The sequence below is a fragment of the Cheilinus undulatus genome, linkage group 1 (genome assembly GCF_018320785.1).
Source record: "Cheilinus undulatus linkage group 1, ASM1832078v1, whole genome shotgun sequence".
Lineage (NCBI taxonomy): Eukaryota > Metazoa > Chordata > Actinopteri > Labriformes > Labridae > Cheilinus > Cheilinus undulatus.
The window spans coordinates 1,862,624-1,882,509 of NC_054865.1; the positions used below are offsets into that span (position 1 = coordinate 1,862,624).

Sequence of the window (19,886 nt, forward strand, 5' to 3'; positions counted from 1 at the left end):
GATTTAAAGGAACAAAAACAGCGGTTTCTTTTTTGGTGCTTCAGATATTGTGGACTGCTTTAAAATGTACCGTCATGAGCTGACCCATGGAACGGAACTTTTAGTTAATGCTTGACTTTGTAAAGCTGCTAGGACCTGAAAGATTCAGGATTCTGGAAAAGGTGACTATGATCCCAACACAACAAACGTGTTTCTACTTCAGCTTCAAAGCTGATCAGAGCCAGGCCAAGGCCACTGCTAGCCAGGAGGCTAACACTGACGATAAATGTGCTGATATCATTAAAAGACATCTGAGAGGGCCCTTTTCATTGGTCCTACGAGGGGCCCAGGAACTTCTGTGGTTGGGCCTGAACTCCTGTGCCTGGTCCGGATGGAGCTGTCACACAGCCAGCACCCACTCAGTCTTAGAGGGGTGTTCTAGTTAACTAATCATCATTTTAAGGTTCTCTAGTTCACCAGTAGGGTCTAAATGAATCTGACTAGTTCACCTGGAGACCTAATGAGGGTCTTTCCTGTCTTCTAGTGGAGTCATTCAGTGTTGCACCAGTAACGTGACGCTGTCAAAAGATGCTTTCGTGGTGAGTTCGTGCAGCAGCAGTAATGAAGCTTTGCCATCAGGGATGAAACAGCATTTTTACTGATACCACGTCTATAAATGCCAACAGCTTTGCAGCGAGCACAGCAGGAGCTGAGCTCACAGTCAGACATGCACACACAGTTCTGTATCCCCCCCGCCACCGCCGCTGCCTCTTTTACCACCTCCACAGCTGGCACAGAGAGGGGATCACCTCTCCCCACCTCTGCAGCATTTATTTAGTTTTTGTCAAGATGACTAAAACTAGACTAAAATGTAATTTAGTTTTTGACATTTCTGACATTCAGAATCCATGACATTTCTCCACTGTGGGTAAATCTTTCCAAAAACAATTAATCTGTATCTATTCTGTCTCTCAGCTGTAGAAAGCAAGGACCCCAGGTTTGACAAAGTGCCGAGAACACACTACCATGATTTGGTTCCAGATTTAGACAAGAGAATAAATGCTTGGACTAAATCTAGACTAAAACTAAAAAGGGTGGGAGTGACTAAAATGTGACTAAAACTAAAAGACATTTCTTAGTAGATATCCTGGCTTAAACGGTACTGTTAACAGGGCTGAGGACTGAACCACAGCTGGAATCAGACTTTACCTTTCACATTATTAGCAGCTTTCCACAGCAGTGACCCTAGCATTACTGAATGAGTGTTTTTGAAATAGTGACCGCTGACATGAGGTATTAAATCTCATAAGACAACGTGAAGAAAGCCTTTAAAGTGTGGCGAATTTACCCTTTATTCCTCACCTGCGGTCTCTGACAGATCACAGCTTACTTTATTCTCTGTACACTTTCTTGTGTGCATCATTTTCAAAGAAAAATTACTCTGCAAACTGTTCAATTCTTCTCATGGAGTTTTTTTTAACCACTGGAAGCAGAGAAAATGACAGGAGGAGAAAATGAGACAGCTGCATGAAGTCTAAGATAAACACGATCATTTATTTCAGTGAAATAAAATCTTTATTTCAGTCTGACAGGACTAATTCTCATTCACTGTTTTATATGTAAAAACTGAAATACCTGAGGCTACACACTGGAGCATGGCGAACATACTTTAGTGATGGTATTCTGATTCTAGGGTTGTGGCTGAATATTTGTCCAAACCATGCCGGTGTCCATACTGCTGCTTTAATGCTCTCAGTGTGGAATCTAATGATCATATCTGATGTTTTTGTTATATCTGGCTCCTTAGAATGAAAACCTGAATAACAATGAGAGTGAGACCAGCAGCATGACCAACCAGATACTGCATACTTCTACAAACATGGAAACAGAAAATAAACTGTCTATAGCAGGGTATCAAATTCAATCACAGCAGGGGTCGAATTCTGAATTTGGGTCCAACCTGAGGGCTGAAAGAGGCCAACATTTAACCGTAACCTGTCAACCTCATTTCACCAGCAATGAATTATGGGGGAATAACCCCTAGCACTGATGATAAATAATTTTCAGATTTTAAAAAGTGAAAATAGTAAGTTTAAAGGCTCAAAATCTTAGATTACAATTCAAACTTATTAGCTCAAAAGGCATTTAAAGTCAAAATCATGTTTTTAAAAAGCAAAGAAAGTTTAAATCATGATTTTCAAGGGTTGAAAAATGAGATAAAAATTTGAAATCATGAGTTTTAGAGGTCAAAATAGGAGATACATTTCAAAATCATTGGTTAAAAATGTCAAAAACTGAGAAAAAAATAAATTTTGAGTTTCACAGATCAAAATATTACTTAAAATTTAAAATAGAGTATACAAAAAGCCAAATTATGAGATAAAAGTCAAAGTAAGGGGCTCAAAAGGTCAAAACGTGAGAAAAAAAATTAAATTATGAGTTAAAAGGTCAAAATATTGCTAACAAATTTTAAAACTGATCAAAAAAGTTAAAAATTAAGAGAAAAGTCAAAAATGTGAATTGAAAAGGTCAAAGTATGAAATAAAAAGTCACAACCATAAATTGGCCTGATAACTGTGAGATGCAAAATCAAGAATATAAAATGAAAACAGAATTTTATTTTCCCACATTCCTGACTTTTTATCTAATTATTTTAACTTTTTCTTTCCTTCTGTTTTTTTTTATATTTTTAAGCTGGAGGAAATCTGCAGATCAGTGGGCCAGTTATAATAAAAAAATCACATGATTTGACGGGACAGGTACAACTGTGCCACAGGCCGGCTTTGGCCCAGAGGCCTTGAGTTTGACACCCCTGGTCAATGCCATCCTGTCAGTAAAACTGATGCTGTGTTCTTTATCACTCCGTCCTCCTCCATGTCTGTTTTTCTGCTAAAGTCCTGACTGATCCTGTGACTGTCAGTGAGGTCTCATGTCTGGAATCTTCACCTGGTTTACAAACAGCAGGGATGTGGTCTCATGGTCTGGACCACTCTTTGAGGGTGTGTATTCAGAAGATTATAATATTAGACTAGACTAGCCGGGCTCTCGGCCACCTCGCCACCGAGGAAGAAGTAGTCGATCTGCACGATGAAGGATTCAATGACGGCCTGCTTCAGCTTGGTGGTGGAGAGCCTGTCTTTGTTCTCAAAGTCAGGCCGCATCAGCATCAGCATCAGCATCAGCATCAGCATCAGCATCATCCAGAAGCAGATGGAGAGGTTATAGGTCATCATCAGGGCGGTCTTGGTCTGGTACTGTGCTGGCTGACCCTATTGAGATGTGTGATGATGTATCTGAAGACCTGGTAGTTCACAGATGGAAACTTCTTCACAATCTCCTGAAGAGCCTGCAGATGCTCAGTGTAGTATCTAATAGTCTGGTAGTCTAGAGCAGTGTTACTCAGCCACAGAGCCAAACTGTTGAAAAATACATTTGCAAAAGCCACAATCTAAGAGGTGAAAAGTGGCGATTAAAATAAGTTAAAGGTGGCAAGGGAGAAAAGTGGTGAAAAAGGGCAGAATATGGCAAAATACGTGGGAAGTGACAAAACAATAAGATAAAGGTGGCGAAAAATTGTCCAAAAGTGGCAATAATCTGACAAAAGGTAGGAAAAATGGGCATTAAGTGGAATTTTACTGCAAAAGGCAGCTTAAATGGGCGAGAAGTGGCAAAAATAGACAAAAAGGGGCAAACACTGAGGGAAAAGTGGCAAAAAAAGAGTTACAGGGGGCAAATATGGCCAAAAAGTGCCAAAAAGGTGGCAAAAATCATCAAAAAGGTGAGAAAAATGGGCATTAAGTGCAATTTTACTGCAAAAGGCAGCTTTACTGGGGGAGAAGTGGCAAAAATAGGCAACAAGGGGCAAAAAATTGTAAAAACAGGATAAAAGTGTCAAAAATGGGTGAAAAGTGACAAAAAGAAGTGGAAAAAATTGGCCAAAAGCAGCGAACACCAAGAGAAAAGTGGCAAAAATGGTCCAAAAGTGGCAAAACAGTGGTAAAAATGAATGAAAGGTGACTAAAATTGGCAAAACACATCAAAGAGTGGCAAAATGGGAAATAGGTGGCATTTAATTGCAAAAGGCAGCTTTAATGGGGAGAAAGTGGCAAAGAAGGCAAAAAAAGGGAAACAATTGCAAAAAGCAGGATAGAAGTGTCAAAAAGAAGTGGCAAAAATGGGAAAAATGTTTCAAATTAAGACATAAAAGAGCCACAAATCATCACAAAGAGCCACATGTTGAGCATCACTGGTTTAAAGGATTATAATACTAGAAATCAGCTGAAACTGTCTTCACATCTGTAGTTTCCCATGAATTTAGAATCAGTGAGGTTTAGAAAATAGTCCAGTCTGATGTGTGCTGTTTCACAGCAGGTTGGGGTGCCTCAGTCTACATTTTGCAGTCTTGAAGTCTGATTGCATACCCGTGCACAGACCACATTACGTCTTGTGCAGTGTGGTGTTGCAGCTGCATGCCTTTCCTGTAATGACGTTCCATGTTTCATCACTTTGGCATACAGGTCACCCTGGTGTATAAGCTGCAGGTGACTTTTAGATGAAGGTATTAAAAGTTTGGTTACACACTGGATGATGATGATGCTACAGATTCATCTAGTTTCTTTTGACTTTAGCGTGAGGTCAATGTTAACAGACATCAATAAAAGGACGTTTGTTTGAGTGTCAGCTCTTCCCTCTAACCGGGTATTAAAACATCCTTTCATTGCGTCTAAATGTAGGTACAATAAGATGAGCTCCAGCGTAGTCATGGCGACTATTCCAGCTGAAGCTCAAGCTGAAGGTTTATGCTTGTCTAAAACTCGTCCTGAGTCCCGTCTCGGCTGAAAGCTTGTTGTTCGTCCACGCTGACCTCTGGTGCCGCTGAATTATTAAAGAGAGCCGAGCCGTCAAACCCATCCAAGTCTGAGTCTGCATCACTTTCAGAATTATAGCTCAGAGTTTTTGTGTGCGTATCATTGATTTGTGGTCTCTGGTATCGTCATGCGGTGTTGCTGGTCTGGCCTCGGACTCTTTCACCTCTGAGTCTGTTCTGGTTTTTTCCACAGCGGCCTCAGTCACCCTCTGAAAGCCAACAGTGAACTCTGTCCTCAAAAGAACTCCCAGGACAGGGGTCTTTCTTTGGCTTCTTTAAGAGTCTCACTTTTTATTCAAGGCTATACCTGATGTATTACATTTAAACCCAGGGCCATGTTTGCAATGTTTCCCGTCTGAGGGATGTCTATGCAATAAGTTTAGAAATAAGTAAATAATAATAAGGTTAAAATTTTATAAGTTTTCATGCCCTAAAATGATACAGTTATCAGTACTATCAGGTTATGGTATAATTCAGTGGTGCACCAATGTGTAAAAGATGCAACAGCGTCAATGGTAGTTAGTGATGATGGTCAAATGTCAAAAACAGAAATGATCTTAAGTTCATGCTGCTGTGAGACAGAATGCCAAATTATGACAAAATCAATGGAAGACAGTGGTTTGGCAAGTGTATGCTACACACAGTACCAGCATTTGTGGATGTGGAAGCATTTGGCCGAAACTGAGAGAAGGAATGACCCGACCTTCAAGTCATATTTGTAACCCTAAGTTCCTCTTCAGTTAACCTTGTAGAGCAGAGAGATTTGTCAGACTCCATCTCTGTCATCAGGCAAATCCACTCCTCAACGTTTGTGCTGATTGAACACAGTCCGGACCAATCAGCATCATTTAAGGAGAACAAGGTGGTAGCTATGGGCGGGGTTTAGCCATACTCAGAGCCGTTTGTAATGGCTGCCATCAGTGTGGTGATTAACTCTATATAGCTCTAGTATAGCATCAGTTTGACCAGAACTGGACTGTGTTTCTGCATGAAATAAAGAATAAAATCAACACTAAAAGCTTTCAGTGATGGGAAAGATGTTCTTCACTCATCTGACGACCTGCTTCAGCGTGAGTTTGTAAGAGTTACAGGGGACAGGGTTAGTCGTTAGTCAGCTACTAGTGGAGTGATTAGCTCAGACTTAGCCACAGTGGCAGTGAGAACTGGGCAATGTTTCTTTATCTAATACAGGACAGAAAAGATGTTTTTGCTCTTCTCCAGGTCAGCTTCAGCATGAGTATGCAGTCATCACGGGTGGGGTATTCCCGTGTATCTAATGGCTGCTGCCATGGTAGCTGTTAGCTCAGATGTAGCTCAGATGTAGCTGTAGGAAAGCAGCAGTTTTAGACCTGATCTATCTTTTTTGTTTTTTTTAAAAAGAGCATAGAGCCACACTGAAAGCTTGTCTCCACAGAGAAGAGGTTTTTGCAAATCTCTCGACTGGCCTTGGCATCAATCTTATTCACCAAGCAGCTCCACCATTAACAATCTAAGGCAGCAGTAACCTATCAGCTCCATACAGAGATATGAAACAGTCTGTTTACTTATCAGTCCTCATCAGTAACAATAGAAAGGTTAAAATGGTTACTCATGTTTTAAGGAAGAGCTTGAATGAACAGATAAAAAGATCATGATGTCATATTTATTTTCTTCCCTCTCACATCTAAAGACAGTTTGTCAGCAAGCTGTTGAGTTTTTTAGTCTCAGTCTGAGATTCTGCAAAGACTGTTGGTCACTAACTACAAGACTAGAATACGAGTCCTTTTGAGGTTATTTCCCATCATGCATCTGGTGGAAATTCACAACAATAGTTTTTGAGCAGAGAAAAAGATGTAGAAACATAAAGATGGAGTTTGCATTTGAGTTAATATCTCTTATAATCCGCTGTTTTTAAATAATTTACATTGAGTAGAAACGAAAGGAAAATTAAACACCGATGCAACTTTGCATGTTACCGCTACAACCGAGGAACTATCCCGGAAAAACTTCAGAATAAAAGTACCATATGAAAACGCGAGTTGTCTCACCACGGAAACAAACCGATCAGGCTTTTACTTTGAAAATCCCAGTGGCGGTTTACCGTTCCTGTCATGTCAGCCTGGCATGAACCGACACACAAACACACAGGAGCAGAGATCTGGCTGCAGCTCTGAGCAGAAACGTTTTTAATCTCGAGTTCTGAGTGGATATTCAGCTGCTCTAGAATGATCTACACTCACATTCATGATTGAAGAACGAAGTGAAATGATGTGCTCACGCACAGCACTGGCTCCCATTGGTTGTTGATGATGGTCGCATCACTGACAAACACAGTTTGGATATTGGATATTATCGTAACTAAGGCCAGCCACACATTAGACGATTTTTTAATCTGAAACGATTTTAAAACGGTGAGAGACCACAGACTTCAGGACAATTTCCAAAGATTTTTCATCTTTAATCCTCTGAACGCACACACTAGATGACTCAGCCAGACTGTCAGATCACTGGAGACCACACACCTGCCAACCTGCCTATGACCTCGCATGATCACGTGACTTCAGAAAAAAACAAACAAACAAAAAAACAAACAAAAAAACACGGATGTCTGTCGATACCGTCTTGCTGTCTCTCCACAACAGGCTGTCCTGGCATGCGTTACAGGTGAAGCAGAAATCATAATATGAGGGAAAGACTCAGGATGAAATCATGGCTTAAATTAAGTTAAAGTTGTGTTCATGGTTGTGAGGAGTGAAAGATATTTACGATTTGGGATCTGGAGGCTCCAACGCGATTTGGAGCAGTAAAACAACCGTGTTGACACAACACACATGCAGACTACTCGGACAAACAGTCGTTTGCGACGAGGCTCCTCTCGGGATACGCCCCCATGATCGTCAGGGAGGCAAATCTTGCCCCAAATCGGGCTTACAATCCTGTAGTGTGTGGCTGGCCTAAGACTGAAGAAAGACCGCCTTAAAACAGCTAAAATGACTCTTATGACCACTGTAGACCTAATGACTGAGACAATGGGAGTGAGCTGCAACTTTAGAAAGACTCCCATGATTTTACTCCAACTTTGGAATTTTGTCTGCGACTTTGAAATCGTAGGAAAAGTTGTTTGGCTAAAGGCCGGCCTTTGTCGACCTACTTGCCTTTTTTCCACATGCCTCATGGTGTGCTGTCTGAAATTATTACTATGCATGGCTACAGCCAACATTTTCAATGACAGTTTTTAAGATTTGAACATTTTCCTCCCTGACGGTGACACAGACAGTAATGGCTGCAGCATGGATCAGAGTGTGTCCACTAAAGTGGCCTGGCAGTGTTAAAACAACCTATACTGGACACTTAGATCCATTTAGGGTTATGTTGCAGGCGTTACAGCCACCAGTGGCAGGAGGACCCTGCTTGAGATGATCAGACTTTTTGTTCCTGTTCATTATGAGCGTATGAATTTCTGAGTGAACTTACAGGCGTGCTTCTTCTTTGTCTCCTCTCAGGGGTCTATAACATTTGGCTCCTTTGTTTTGTACCGTGCCTGGGTACAATCACTCCCTCCTACCCTCTCACTCGTTGGTCTGCTTTCGCATAAGTTACATGACTCCATGTCCAAGAACATTATTATTATTATTATTATCCATTCTAAGACGCCAACAATGACTCTTCTTCTACTGAAACATCGACCATGAAGCATGGATGATTAAACAGGCCTGTCCTGCATGGATAGGATGGTTTATGAAGAGACGTTTAGAACTGACTTTACAAATGTTCGCTGACCAGTGCCCCAGTATGGTTCAGGATAGTTCAGCCACATCTTGCATGTGCCGTGCCCATTTACAAATGAATCATGCTTGTCTTAACACTGACCAAATGGAGCCTGACTTTGGGGTCAAATCCACTCAGATCCAGGCCCAGGACCACTAACTCACACTGATCTTTACACAGACTGATTGTCAATCTCATCTCCTCATAAATGGTCTTGCTCGGGCATTTAAGCTCTCACTGAAGCTGCCAGAAGTCTGATGGTTCATCACTCCCCAGCTGTCTGCATCTCTCACCTGTCCATCCTGCTACACAGCGACAGAATCCGTTCACAGGATCACAGCCGTCAGAGTTCATGCAGTCACATCTCTCTCTGCAGTCCAGTCCGTACGATCCCTCCTGACAACAGCAAAGAGAAAAACACCCATCAAAGATTGCACAGTCCTCAACACATCATAACGATCTGCTGACTGCTCTGAGGACTCACAGGACAAGGTTCTTCACAGTAGTTGCCCCTCCAGCCCGCTGAGCAGGTACAGGTCCCATTGACGGGGTCGCAGGCTGCCCCGTTAACACACAGACATGTCTGATTGCAGTTCAGACCCCAGGTACCACTGGAGCATGGGATGGAGCAGTCCACACCCTGCCAGCCTGCAGAGATGCAAGAACCATGAAGAAATGATGAGATCAGCGAGCAACAAGGTAGGATCTTTAGTAATGGTCTGTCCATCCAACTAACCAACCACCTGTCTGTCCATCCATTCAACCAACCATCCATCCATCATCCATCCATCCATTCATCCATCATCCATCCATCTATCCATCCATCCATCCATCCATCATCCATCCATCCATCCATCCATCCATCCATCCATCCATCCATCCATCCATCATCCATCCATCCATCCGTCATCCATCCATCCATCCATCCATCCATCCATCCATCCATCCATTATCCATCCATCCATCCATCCATCATCCATCCATCCATCCATCCATCCATCCATCCATCCATCCATCCATCATCCATCCATCCATCCGTCATCCATCCATCATCCATCCATCCATCCATCCATCCATCCATCCATCCATCATCCATCCATCCATCCGTCATCCATCCATCATCCATCCATCCATCCATCCATACATCCAACCATCCGTCCATGCGTCCATCTGTCCATCTATCCAACCGTCCGTCCGTCCTGCCATCATCCATCTATCCATCCATCCATCTATCCATCCATCCATCCATCCATCCATCCATCATCTATCCATCCATTATCATCCATCCATCCATCACCCATCCATACATCCATCCATCCATCCATCCATCCATCCATCCATCCATCATCTATCCATCCATTATCATCCATCCATTCGTCCATCCATCCATCCATCCATCATCCATCCATCCATCCATCCATCCATCATCCATCCATCTATCCATCATCTATCCATCCATTATCATCCATCCATCCATCATCCATGCATCCATCCATCATCCATCCATCCATCATCCATCCATCCATCCATCCATCATCCATCCATCCATCATCCATGCATCCATCCATCATCCATCCATCCATCCATCCATACATCATCCTTCCATCCATCATCCATGCATCCATCCATCATCTATCCATCCTCCCATCCATCATCCATCATCCATCCATCATCCATCCATCCATCCATCATCCATCCATCCATCCATCCATCCATCCATCATCTATCCATCCATTATCATCCATCCATCCATCACCCATCCATACATCCATCCATCCATCCATCCATCCATCCATCCATCATCTATCCATCCATTATCATCCATCCATTCGTCCATCCATCCATCCATCCATCATCCATCCATCCATCCATCCATCCATCATCCATCCATCTATCCATCATCTATCCATCCATTATCATCCATCCATCCATCATCCATGCATCCATCCATCATCCATCCATCCATCATCCATCCATCCATCCATCCATCATCCATCCATCCATCATCCATGCATCCATCCATCATCCATCCATCCATCCATCCATACATCATCCTTCCATCCATCATCCATGCATCCATCCATCATCTATCCATCCTCCCATCCATCATCCATCATCCATCCATCATCCATCCATCCATCCATCATCCATCCATCCATCCATCCATCCATCCATCACCCATCCATACATCCATCCATCATCCATGCATCCATCCATCATCTATCCATCCATTATCATCCATCCATCCATCATTCATTCATCCATCCATCCATCCATCCATCCATCCATTCATCATATATGAAGTTGTGGGCTCTCTGATTTACTTTAATAATCCTGGGAGAAATTTTCAGACTAAATTATAATCATTAATCTGTTATGAAGAAATTAAAAGTACATAAAAAGTAATTAAAACAGATCAGCCATACTGACCTAGCTCAGTGCTTAACTGTTTATTACCTACTACTTAATATTGTTAGTTTTTAAATAGCTGTTTTGCTTTCTAATGATGAGTCCTTTTGTTTTTCTCCCAGCCTGAAACTCCTGACCGTACAGAAATGTAAAGTTCCTATCATAACCGACTTCAGACCTTGTTTTTGTTCTCTGCTCCCTTATTATCTCTCAATATCAGCATCTTTAAATATTTATGTGCCACTAAACCTTGTGGGGGATGCTGGGTAATTAAAGTGGAGATACTTCTGAGTCGGAGCGCTGGGCGAACGGCCCGGGAGCTTCAGCTGAACCCAAATGTCTGACTTCACCCTAAATAACCTTATTTTCAATTTCTGTTAAAAATGCTGAAACTTAGAACAATCAGAATGGTATTAAAAGAAAATATCTGATCACCAATTAAGAACTGATCTGTTTCCCCAAACAGTTCAATATGAGGAAATGATACATTTACTCCTGGTTTTATAGAAACGACATTTAGAGGGGGAAACAGGATGAGCTCAAGGAAATATATATTTAAATCTCTAGGTAGACATCTAGCACATATTTTCTCAACAGCTCAAAGAGCAGTGATTGACTAAAATATTCAAATTAGGTCTTAAGTCTAAATGCATCATACCCTGCATTTAGAGCCTTTGTCTCTTCCTTTTAAAAAGCAAACAGAAGAGAGGAGCCAGCCTCTCTCTGACGTGGATCATCTTTTCACTCTTTATACCCAAGTGTCCGTGCATAAACCACAAAGAAGTGGGGTTAAAAAAGGACAAACTTATGCAGCTCGGAGGTTTGAGTTGCAGCATTTGATCCTTGGTTCCTGCAGCCACTCATCGGTGTAAGAGCAGACGCCGTTCACCCAAATTTCCCTGCTGCAGCAGTGATGTGTGAATGTGTTTCAATGTGTATGAATGGGTTAATACTTATGTGAGAGCTGTCCAGGCTTCATTTACACAGTGTTGCCAGATCAGGCGGTTAAATGCTCAGTTGGGTGGTTTTACAACGGATTGTGTGGGTTAAAACAGTCTTTGCAGGGCTGACATAAGTTTTAAATGCATCTTTACAGACTGGTTTACCTTCTCAATTCTTCTGTTTAGTGAATAAAATGACAGTTATGATGGTAACTGAGTTCTCCTTGATGTCAGTGAACACATCAAACTGGCAGCAGTGCTCCTGGCCTGTCGGTCACTGCGAGTGTCCTGTAGAGTTCAGCGGACATGTCCAGTTGTGACCATAGACTATAGAAAGAATTGGACAAACCCCGTGTGACGTCAGTCGTGGGCTTTTGAAGCCCATTCATGGATGCTTCCATATTGAAATCGCGGTCTCAACCAAACTTTGGATCAACCTAACGGCCCGCCCACAAAGCGCGACTTCCTGTCAGCCTGCCAGCTAGCATTCCGGTTGACAGAAACGGATCCTCTGCCTGCCGAGCTATCTGTCAATCAAATGAGACGTGCCAATCCCCATGTAGTGAGGTTTATCCAAAATATAATCCAAACGATTGTGGTACAAAAAAATTCACCCCCCGTACAGTGGGAGCACAATAAGACACTAGCTAATGAGACACGTTTGGTGTTTTGAACCAGGCTGTAAACCAGTTTATTTTGTGTCTCAAAACCAGCTGCTAACATGTGTGCAGACAGAACTTCTGGTTTTCCTGCAGCCAGCCTTAAGTGGACACTCGCGGTATAGCATTTTTTTGCACTTCCGCATTGGCTTCATTTTTCAGGACTGGAGGTTGCCGCTTGGTTGTGACTGGGAGAGAGATGGGCACGTATGTCAGGCTGTGGGTGTGTTTATGTGGATGTGTGCAAGACAACCAAACTTCTGGATATCGAAAAAGACTGCAGATTTTGCTGTTTTAGTGTTGTCTACAGCACACAGAAGCCTGTGTTAAGTTAAGCAAAGCCCATCCAAAGCTGGAAAACATCCTGTTGCAGGAAGAAGGGGGATTCTGATAAAAAAGATGGTGGAACTCTTCAGTTTTATAAATCATAGTTAGCAAAAGCATTCTGTTCAGAGGAGTTATGGATTAGACTACTGTGACATAGATTAGTGCTGCAGACAGCTATACTTATACTAAGTTACCCCAGGGCCTCATTTATAAAAGTTGCTATTGTGGGTCACTGCTAAAAACCTTTGATTTGCTGGCTCATTATGATTCATTTCCATTCATAAGAACTGTTGCATTTGCAGGTCTGTAAAGGAAAAGAAGCAGATCAATGTGAGCACATTTCCAGGTGGATTAGGATTTATAAAGGGAGCACTGAAGAAAGATGGACATCTAAATTATTCTTGGGTTTATGGCGCATGCACGGTGATAGTCTTAAGGTCTTCACACGCTGGGTCCGTAAATCTGAAAAAATGTCACACTTGAACCCTGCACTCGGAGTCCTTTGTGTTTCCATTTGCCTTCGCTGCAAAAATACATTGAATGTGGCGAATTGTTCCGTACAGCGAGCCTGTCTCTGTCAGCCCTTTAAAATCCCGCTGGATCCATCCTGACAAACAGCTCCATACAGCACATGCTCATGCGTCATGGCACCGAGCCAAGTTAGAGAGATGGAGATCAACTCTTTACTTCAGTCTGTTATGACATGTTTTCATGTTTCCACGGTTAAAGTCCACATAACACAGAGACAAACCACAGTGTTTAAAGTGAGGGTTCAGTGTGAGAGGGAAAGAGAGAGAGTGAGGTGAGGGGAGGGGGCGAGTGAATCATCATGAATCCTCAATCACCATCGACATGAATTGGACTGATCAGAAAATTTTCATAAACTCAAACCCGTTCCAAATAAAAACATGACGGACGAAAGTTTGGGCGTTGGTGTGCAAACATGATTAGAACAATGTGAGATCGCATTTCTTTTTAAATGTGCTGAGAATTGGGACGAACAGACTCAGGGTGCAAAGGCCCTCAGTCCTAACTTAGTGAAGTCTTTAGTTCTCACAGCACTGCAGCTCGTTTTATTCCTAGGATTTACAGATTTAGAGGGGAAGTTTAGAGGGATTAATTTCAGGACAAAATCAATAGATTTGAGGCTAAAAAGGATGCCAACCAGAGAGCGTTTCACAGAGCTGATATTAATTTAACCCTTTATCTACTGAGTCTAAAAATGGCGATTTGGACATATTTTATTATTCTGGCTGTAAAATAGTCAGGAAATGCCCTAAGTCTGAGAGCTTTGGTCCCTTTTCCCAGGAGTACTTGAACTTGACTTTTCAACATCTGGTTAATGATTATTGCACAATTTATGGAATTGTCAGCAGTTTAAAAGAAGAAAAACACAAAAACTGATTTGTTTTTCATGGTTTTTATGAGAAGAAATGTTGTTATTGCTCATGAAGTTTTAATTTGACATTTGAAATGTGAACCTATACATGTTTAGAACAATCAGCAGCCATTTTTTGAGTCTAGGACTCTGGGTGTGCAAAACACAGTGCAAAAGATAACTATACACATAGGCCACAGTTGGTCCAAATAAAGGTGGAAAAATGCATTCTCAACATTCTCAGTAACATATTTTTATTGCACATGACAGACACGCAGAAATGCCACTATCTAACGCTATTTTTGAAAACAAAACACCACTCTCGCTCACTCTCCTTTTACTCTCTTCCTTCACTCTCCTTTCTCACTCGTCTTCTGCCAAAGCTGCCATTTTCGTGGTGCTGTTGGACATTACCGTAGTATATATACCACACATCATATATTGCTGGAAAGCACAGATTCTCAGCTCTCTGTCAGCGTTGGAATGTTTTAGATTGATCAAACTTTCGAGGATTTACAGTGTTGAGAATCGGTGTAGCGGTCTCGCAATACTTCTGGTGTTTTGCTATGAATGCCCACGTCATATAGTTGTGAGTACCATAATGAACCATATATGTGCGCATGCCCACAATTCTCAGCTTTCCAACGCCATTAGAATTTTTCTGATGGGACAAACTTTGACAGAGTTATGGTAATAATACTCCGGACATATAAAACACAGTGCCAGTGCCGGCTCAGTAGGTAAAGGGTTAAAAACAAACTGGAATGGTCAGCTGCAGGAGGAGTGGATATCATCTTAAAGGTTAGATGTGCTTCATTTGTGCTTCCTGATGGAGTTAATTATCTTTTTTTGACTGTTGTAATGGGAGTTTAGCTTCCTTGTCTCACCTTCCCCCCTCCAACACCCCCAGTTCTCTTTTCAGTGGGGCCTACCACCTCTCCACCTCCCACAGACATGGGAAACGATAGGGCTAGGAAGGTGTCGACTTTACTGCATATGTAAATACGAAGCAACAAAAGATGCCTATGCTAGTTCTTGAATAAGTGTTAAACCTGGAGCCCATGACTCTATCAAAAGGTCCTTTTGTATTTTAAATTGTGATGTCCAGACCGCCTGGAAACAAAGCCCTGTGCTGGTGTGGATTCTCCCCAGACAGAGGGGTGTCAAGAATACCTTGGGGGGCGTTACCTCAAGCATAAATGTCCTAGTCTCCCCATGTTCTGGGTCTCTCTTCATACTGACCGCTCGTGTGTGATGACGGACCTTTCTTCATGAAGAAATAAAGGCTTGTCGGCCGGCAGATGTCTAATGTTTCATTTGTTCACCAGCAACAGAGAAAAATTGGCATAACACTGTTAGCAGGATTTCACAGTCAATGAAGTGAGAAGAACAGAAGGGCAGAGATGCATGTCACAATGAGACACCTGGGCAGGTGTTTGTGATGAAAACGGAAGATCAGAACACCTCCTGATCAGTGAGGCCTGCTAATTTGTGTCTATTATAAACAACCTCAAAGACTGATGATCTTGTTCAGTTACATCTTGTTTGAACTGAACCATCTTGAAACAGATTCACAGCTGTAACATTTAGACCAGAGCTGGGCACAGATGTTTCATTTACATCTGTCTTGGTCCAGACCTTTCCTGTTGGTTTACTGATTGTTTGAGCTCTCCAGCATATGAGATGGTTTAAGAGTAGAACATGTGAAAATAATGCCATAGTCAGAATTTCACAGGTGGTTGTTGCTCCACTGAAGAGAAAAGCAGAAATCAAACAGCAGCTGTGGAGCTGAGGGACGTTTCTGGGGCTCACAACAAAGCTGAAGACTATTTGTAAAAAGTTAAAAACCTCTGAAGAAGCAAAGATGAGTTCCTCCTCCTAAAACAGCAGAGAGGACGCCAACACAGAGAGGTGTGCTTTGAATTAAAGCTACCGCTGCTGTATTTACACGGCCAACCTGAAAAAGAAGCTCTCAGATTGTCGACAGGCATTCAGAGGAGAATCAAAGCCCAGAAGGTAGGGAGGGTTTTCTGCTGTAACTGTTGTGATTATTTGTAATTTAAAGGTCTGCTGCTGGAGTCTGGCATGTTGATAACAGGCGTCAAACACCTCTGCGTTTCTGTCACATCGTCTCTGCAGAAATAAGAACCGAGCAAGCATCAAAAACAGTCATTAAAAAAACACACCTGTTTTTTATGCTTGGACATCCTGATCTCTAAACTACAGGAAGCTGTGGTCTTCAGTGCTGAAAGAAAACGGCGCTAACGGCTGATAAAAATGGCTGTTACACCTGAACACTTAAAGTCAAACATGATTTTAGCTGGTTCTAATAATCAGAGGGTCTACAGCAGTGGACTACAGCCAACAGAAGACCTCCAAATGTGGACTCTGGTTTAAACCAGGGCTGTTAATATTAACGCAATAATGCTAATTAGGGCTGAAACGATTCCTCGACTTATCTGGGTAATTCGGTTAAAAAAATTCCTTGAGGCAAATTATCTGCCTCGAGGCTTTGCTCAAGTCAGTCCTGTATCCATATAAGGACATGCTGTAGCCTGGACATCGCGCTGTGTGCTGCGCGGCATGCTGTGTTTCGCACGGATGGCTATTTGTGTGCCCTTGTTTTCGCTGTTACTGTAACATGTATGATATGAGGCATGAAAATCACGAGGGAAGAGAAGTTGATGCAGTGATGTTTACAGGCACTTGTCCTGCGTTTTTACGCATCCATTGGCCGCGGCTTTATAGCAGCTACGGCACTACGCCTGCACCTGTAAACCTATGCAGATCTCTGAGTTTACGCGCTGCCTGCATGAGTCGCAGCACTCATTTTGTGTCTGCAGACTTCAGGGAACTTTATAAACTTCTCTGATTGACCCGACAGTTTTACAGAACACCGTCAGGCTTCAACAGTCAAGTCCTGTTTTGGTGACCCCCCTCTCTCTTTTCTGCATGTGCACATTATACATTGAATTGTAAATGATCTAATAGTCAGCGCACTGACGTCTTGATTGCAGTGTATTTTTCAAAATGTTTAGCATCCCAAATGATTTGATAAGATTTATATTGATAATAAATTGACACCAAATAAATAGAAACACCTTATTGCCACAGACTGTGACAGAGACGAAGTAGGTTAAAGTTCATCATCATACAGTCAGGATTCAACAGGTCACAGAAGCAGCTTTATCCCCTAAAATGTGTTCTCCATGTCAGTGGATGGTCCTACAGATCAGGTTTTTATGGTGGATGAACTCACAAACAAAAATGTGCAAAAATTGAAAGTGAACACCCTTTTGAAAAATATTCCTGTAATCTAAAGGTTCACCTTTCAGACATCATCAGACCGCTGTGTGAATGATGGAGCTTTATTCTTGCTAGAATGTGAAGTAGTTTATTTAAGGGACCCAGCTTCTTTTCTCATTTGTCTAGTACTACTTCTCTTGAAAAAGCAAAAGTGACTGATTAAAAAAATGCAATCTTTCTTATTAAAGTACTCGATTAATCATCAGAAGAGTCGATAGAATACTCGACTACAAAAAGAATTTATTACTGCAGCCCTAATGCTAATCTTTAAACCTGAAACCAGGTCTGCCTAATGGCAGTTTTCTTTTTAAAAAGCTGGAGAAGGTTAGTTCAGATAAAACCTAAACTGTGGGTACATGCTGCAGTGATGAACTGTCTTTACACCAAAGCACAACAAGTCTGAAGTTCCAGCTTCAGGCACAGCACATCTTTGCTAATGTTAGCAAAAATGCAAACAACAACACGGGGTCAAGCCATGGTCGTCAAGCTACAGCGGCGGAGTCCAGCAGACGTGGATTTGTCCACACAACAACAACATCTACGCCAACTCATGCAATCAGTAATGGGTCACCAGAGACCGCAGACCATCGACATCGTTGACAACAGGGGGCTTAGAGATACGGATGGGGATCGATACCAGGTTCTGTGTTTTTAAAATACCCGAAAATCAATAACCTGTTAGCTTATCGATACTGCTATATCCATGGAGAGGGGCCTCAGCGGAAAATCATGTCTCTAAAGATAAATGCCATTTAACACACTGTTACTCAACCCTGCTCAACCAAAGAGCCAAACTGTTGAAAAATACCTTTGCAAGAGCCACAATCTAAGTGATCTAAGCTTAAGTAGAATTAGAAATAAATCAAAAATTAAATTATCTGGTCTAAAAGCAGCAAAAATGTGTGAAAAGGGGCAAAAATAAGGAGAAAAGTGAAAGAAGGGTCAAAAAAAAGAAAAAATGGGTGAGAAGTGACAAAAAAATGAGTAACAGGTGACAAAAAATGGTCCAAAATGACAAAAATGTGACAAAAAATGAGTGGGAAATGACTAAGATGGGCAAAAAGCAGTCAAGAGTGTTAAAAATGGGCAAAAATAGGAAACAAGCAGTATTTAATGGCAAAATGTAGCCTAAATGGCCAAAAAATGTGAAAAAGGGCAGAAAATGGGATAAAGGTGGAAAAAAGTGGCAAAAATGGGCAAAAATATAGGAAACATGTGGTATTTAATGGCAACAGGTAGCTTAAATGGGCAAAAGTGGCAAAAAATGGGGAAAATGGGAAAATATCAAGTGGCAAAAATTGGATAAAAAAAGTTGCAAAAAAATGTGGTAATAATGGGCAAAACATAGGAAACAAGTAGTATATAATGGTAAAAGGTAGCTGTAATTGGCGAAAAGTGGCAAAAAATTGTGAAAAAGGGCAAAAAGTTTCCATTTAACCCCTTAATGCCTGTTGTCACATATTTGATACATACTTTTATGATACCTCTATCTAATCAATATGCTCAATAAATTACTCATAAAAAAACCTCTGCATACAATCTGATAAATGATAAAAATGCCCTCAAGAGGATTATCAGTTACCAAAAACACCAAATGAATGAAATGAGGCACTAAAATTAATACTGTTAAATTTGATTGAAATTTTGATTTTTTTTAAAATTTCAGTAGAAAGTTAAATGAACATTTCAGTTCCAAAATAAGAATTCTCTGGCTGTAATTTGTGTTTTCAGGCTTTAAGGGGTTAAGGTTTTCTGGTAACCTTGCAAAGCAGATGGATACGCTCGTTTCCGTGTTTCTCAGTGGTGAATTCATCTTGCAAAGCTCCCATCTGAACCGTTTGGGCCCGGTTAGAAAGAGACAGGACCAATCAGCGACGAGGGGCAGTACTTTCAGGCGCAGAGGAGTTGTAACGTAAACAAGCAGCGACAAGAGGCCGGTGCAATTATGGCGGAAGAGATTAGCGTGGATGCTGTTAGAGCGCCAGTTTCATCAGAACTTGACAACATTTCTTCGTTAAAAGAACAGAGAGCAGCAGTGAGTTGTTTTCTTTTCAAAAACGACAAAAGCCGAGTACTTACATGTCTACAGTTGCCATAATTCGCGTTATGCAGCTCTAATGGAGTTTAGTCCTTTGGTAGGGTTGCAGGCGCAGCTCGCAGCTATGTCACGTGTTTTGTTGCTCTGATTGGCCCGTAAAGATGTGACAGACAGAAGTTCATCCAATCACCCTCTGAGTTATTTTTTAAAGGCTCTGCCCTTTCCCAAATGCTGT

The 19,886-nt window shown here is 41.7% G+C and overlaps 1 protein-coding gene across 1 annotated transcript in view; it reads right to left on the bottom strand.

Moving 5' to 3' along the window:
• Window positions 1–19,886, bottom strand: part of LOC121511398 (multiple epidermal growth factor-like domains protein 11) — a 181,855-nt gene that overhangs the window by 45,295 nt on the left and 116,674 nt on the right. Inside the window, exons 11-12 of the mRNA XM_041790064.1 lie at window positions 9,078–9,241; window positions 8,887–8,989 (exon numbers count right to left, since the gene is read on the bottom strand). Of these exons, the coding sequence (XP_041645998.1) occupies window positions 8,887–8,989; window positions 9,078–9,241 (267 nt within the window). The remainder of the gene's footprint in view (window positions 1–8,886; window positions 8,990–9,077; window positions 9,242–19,886) is intronic.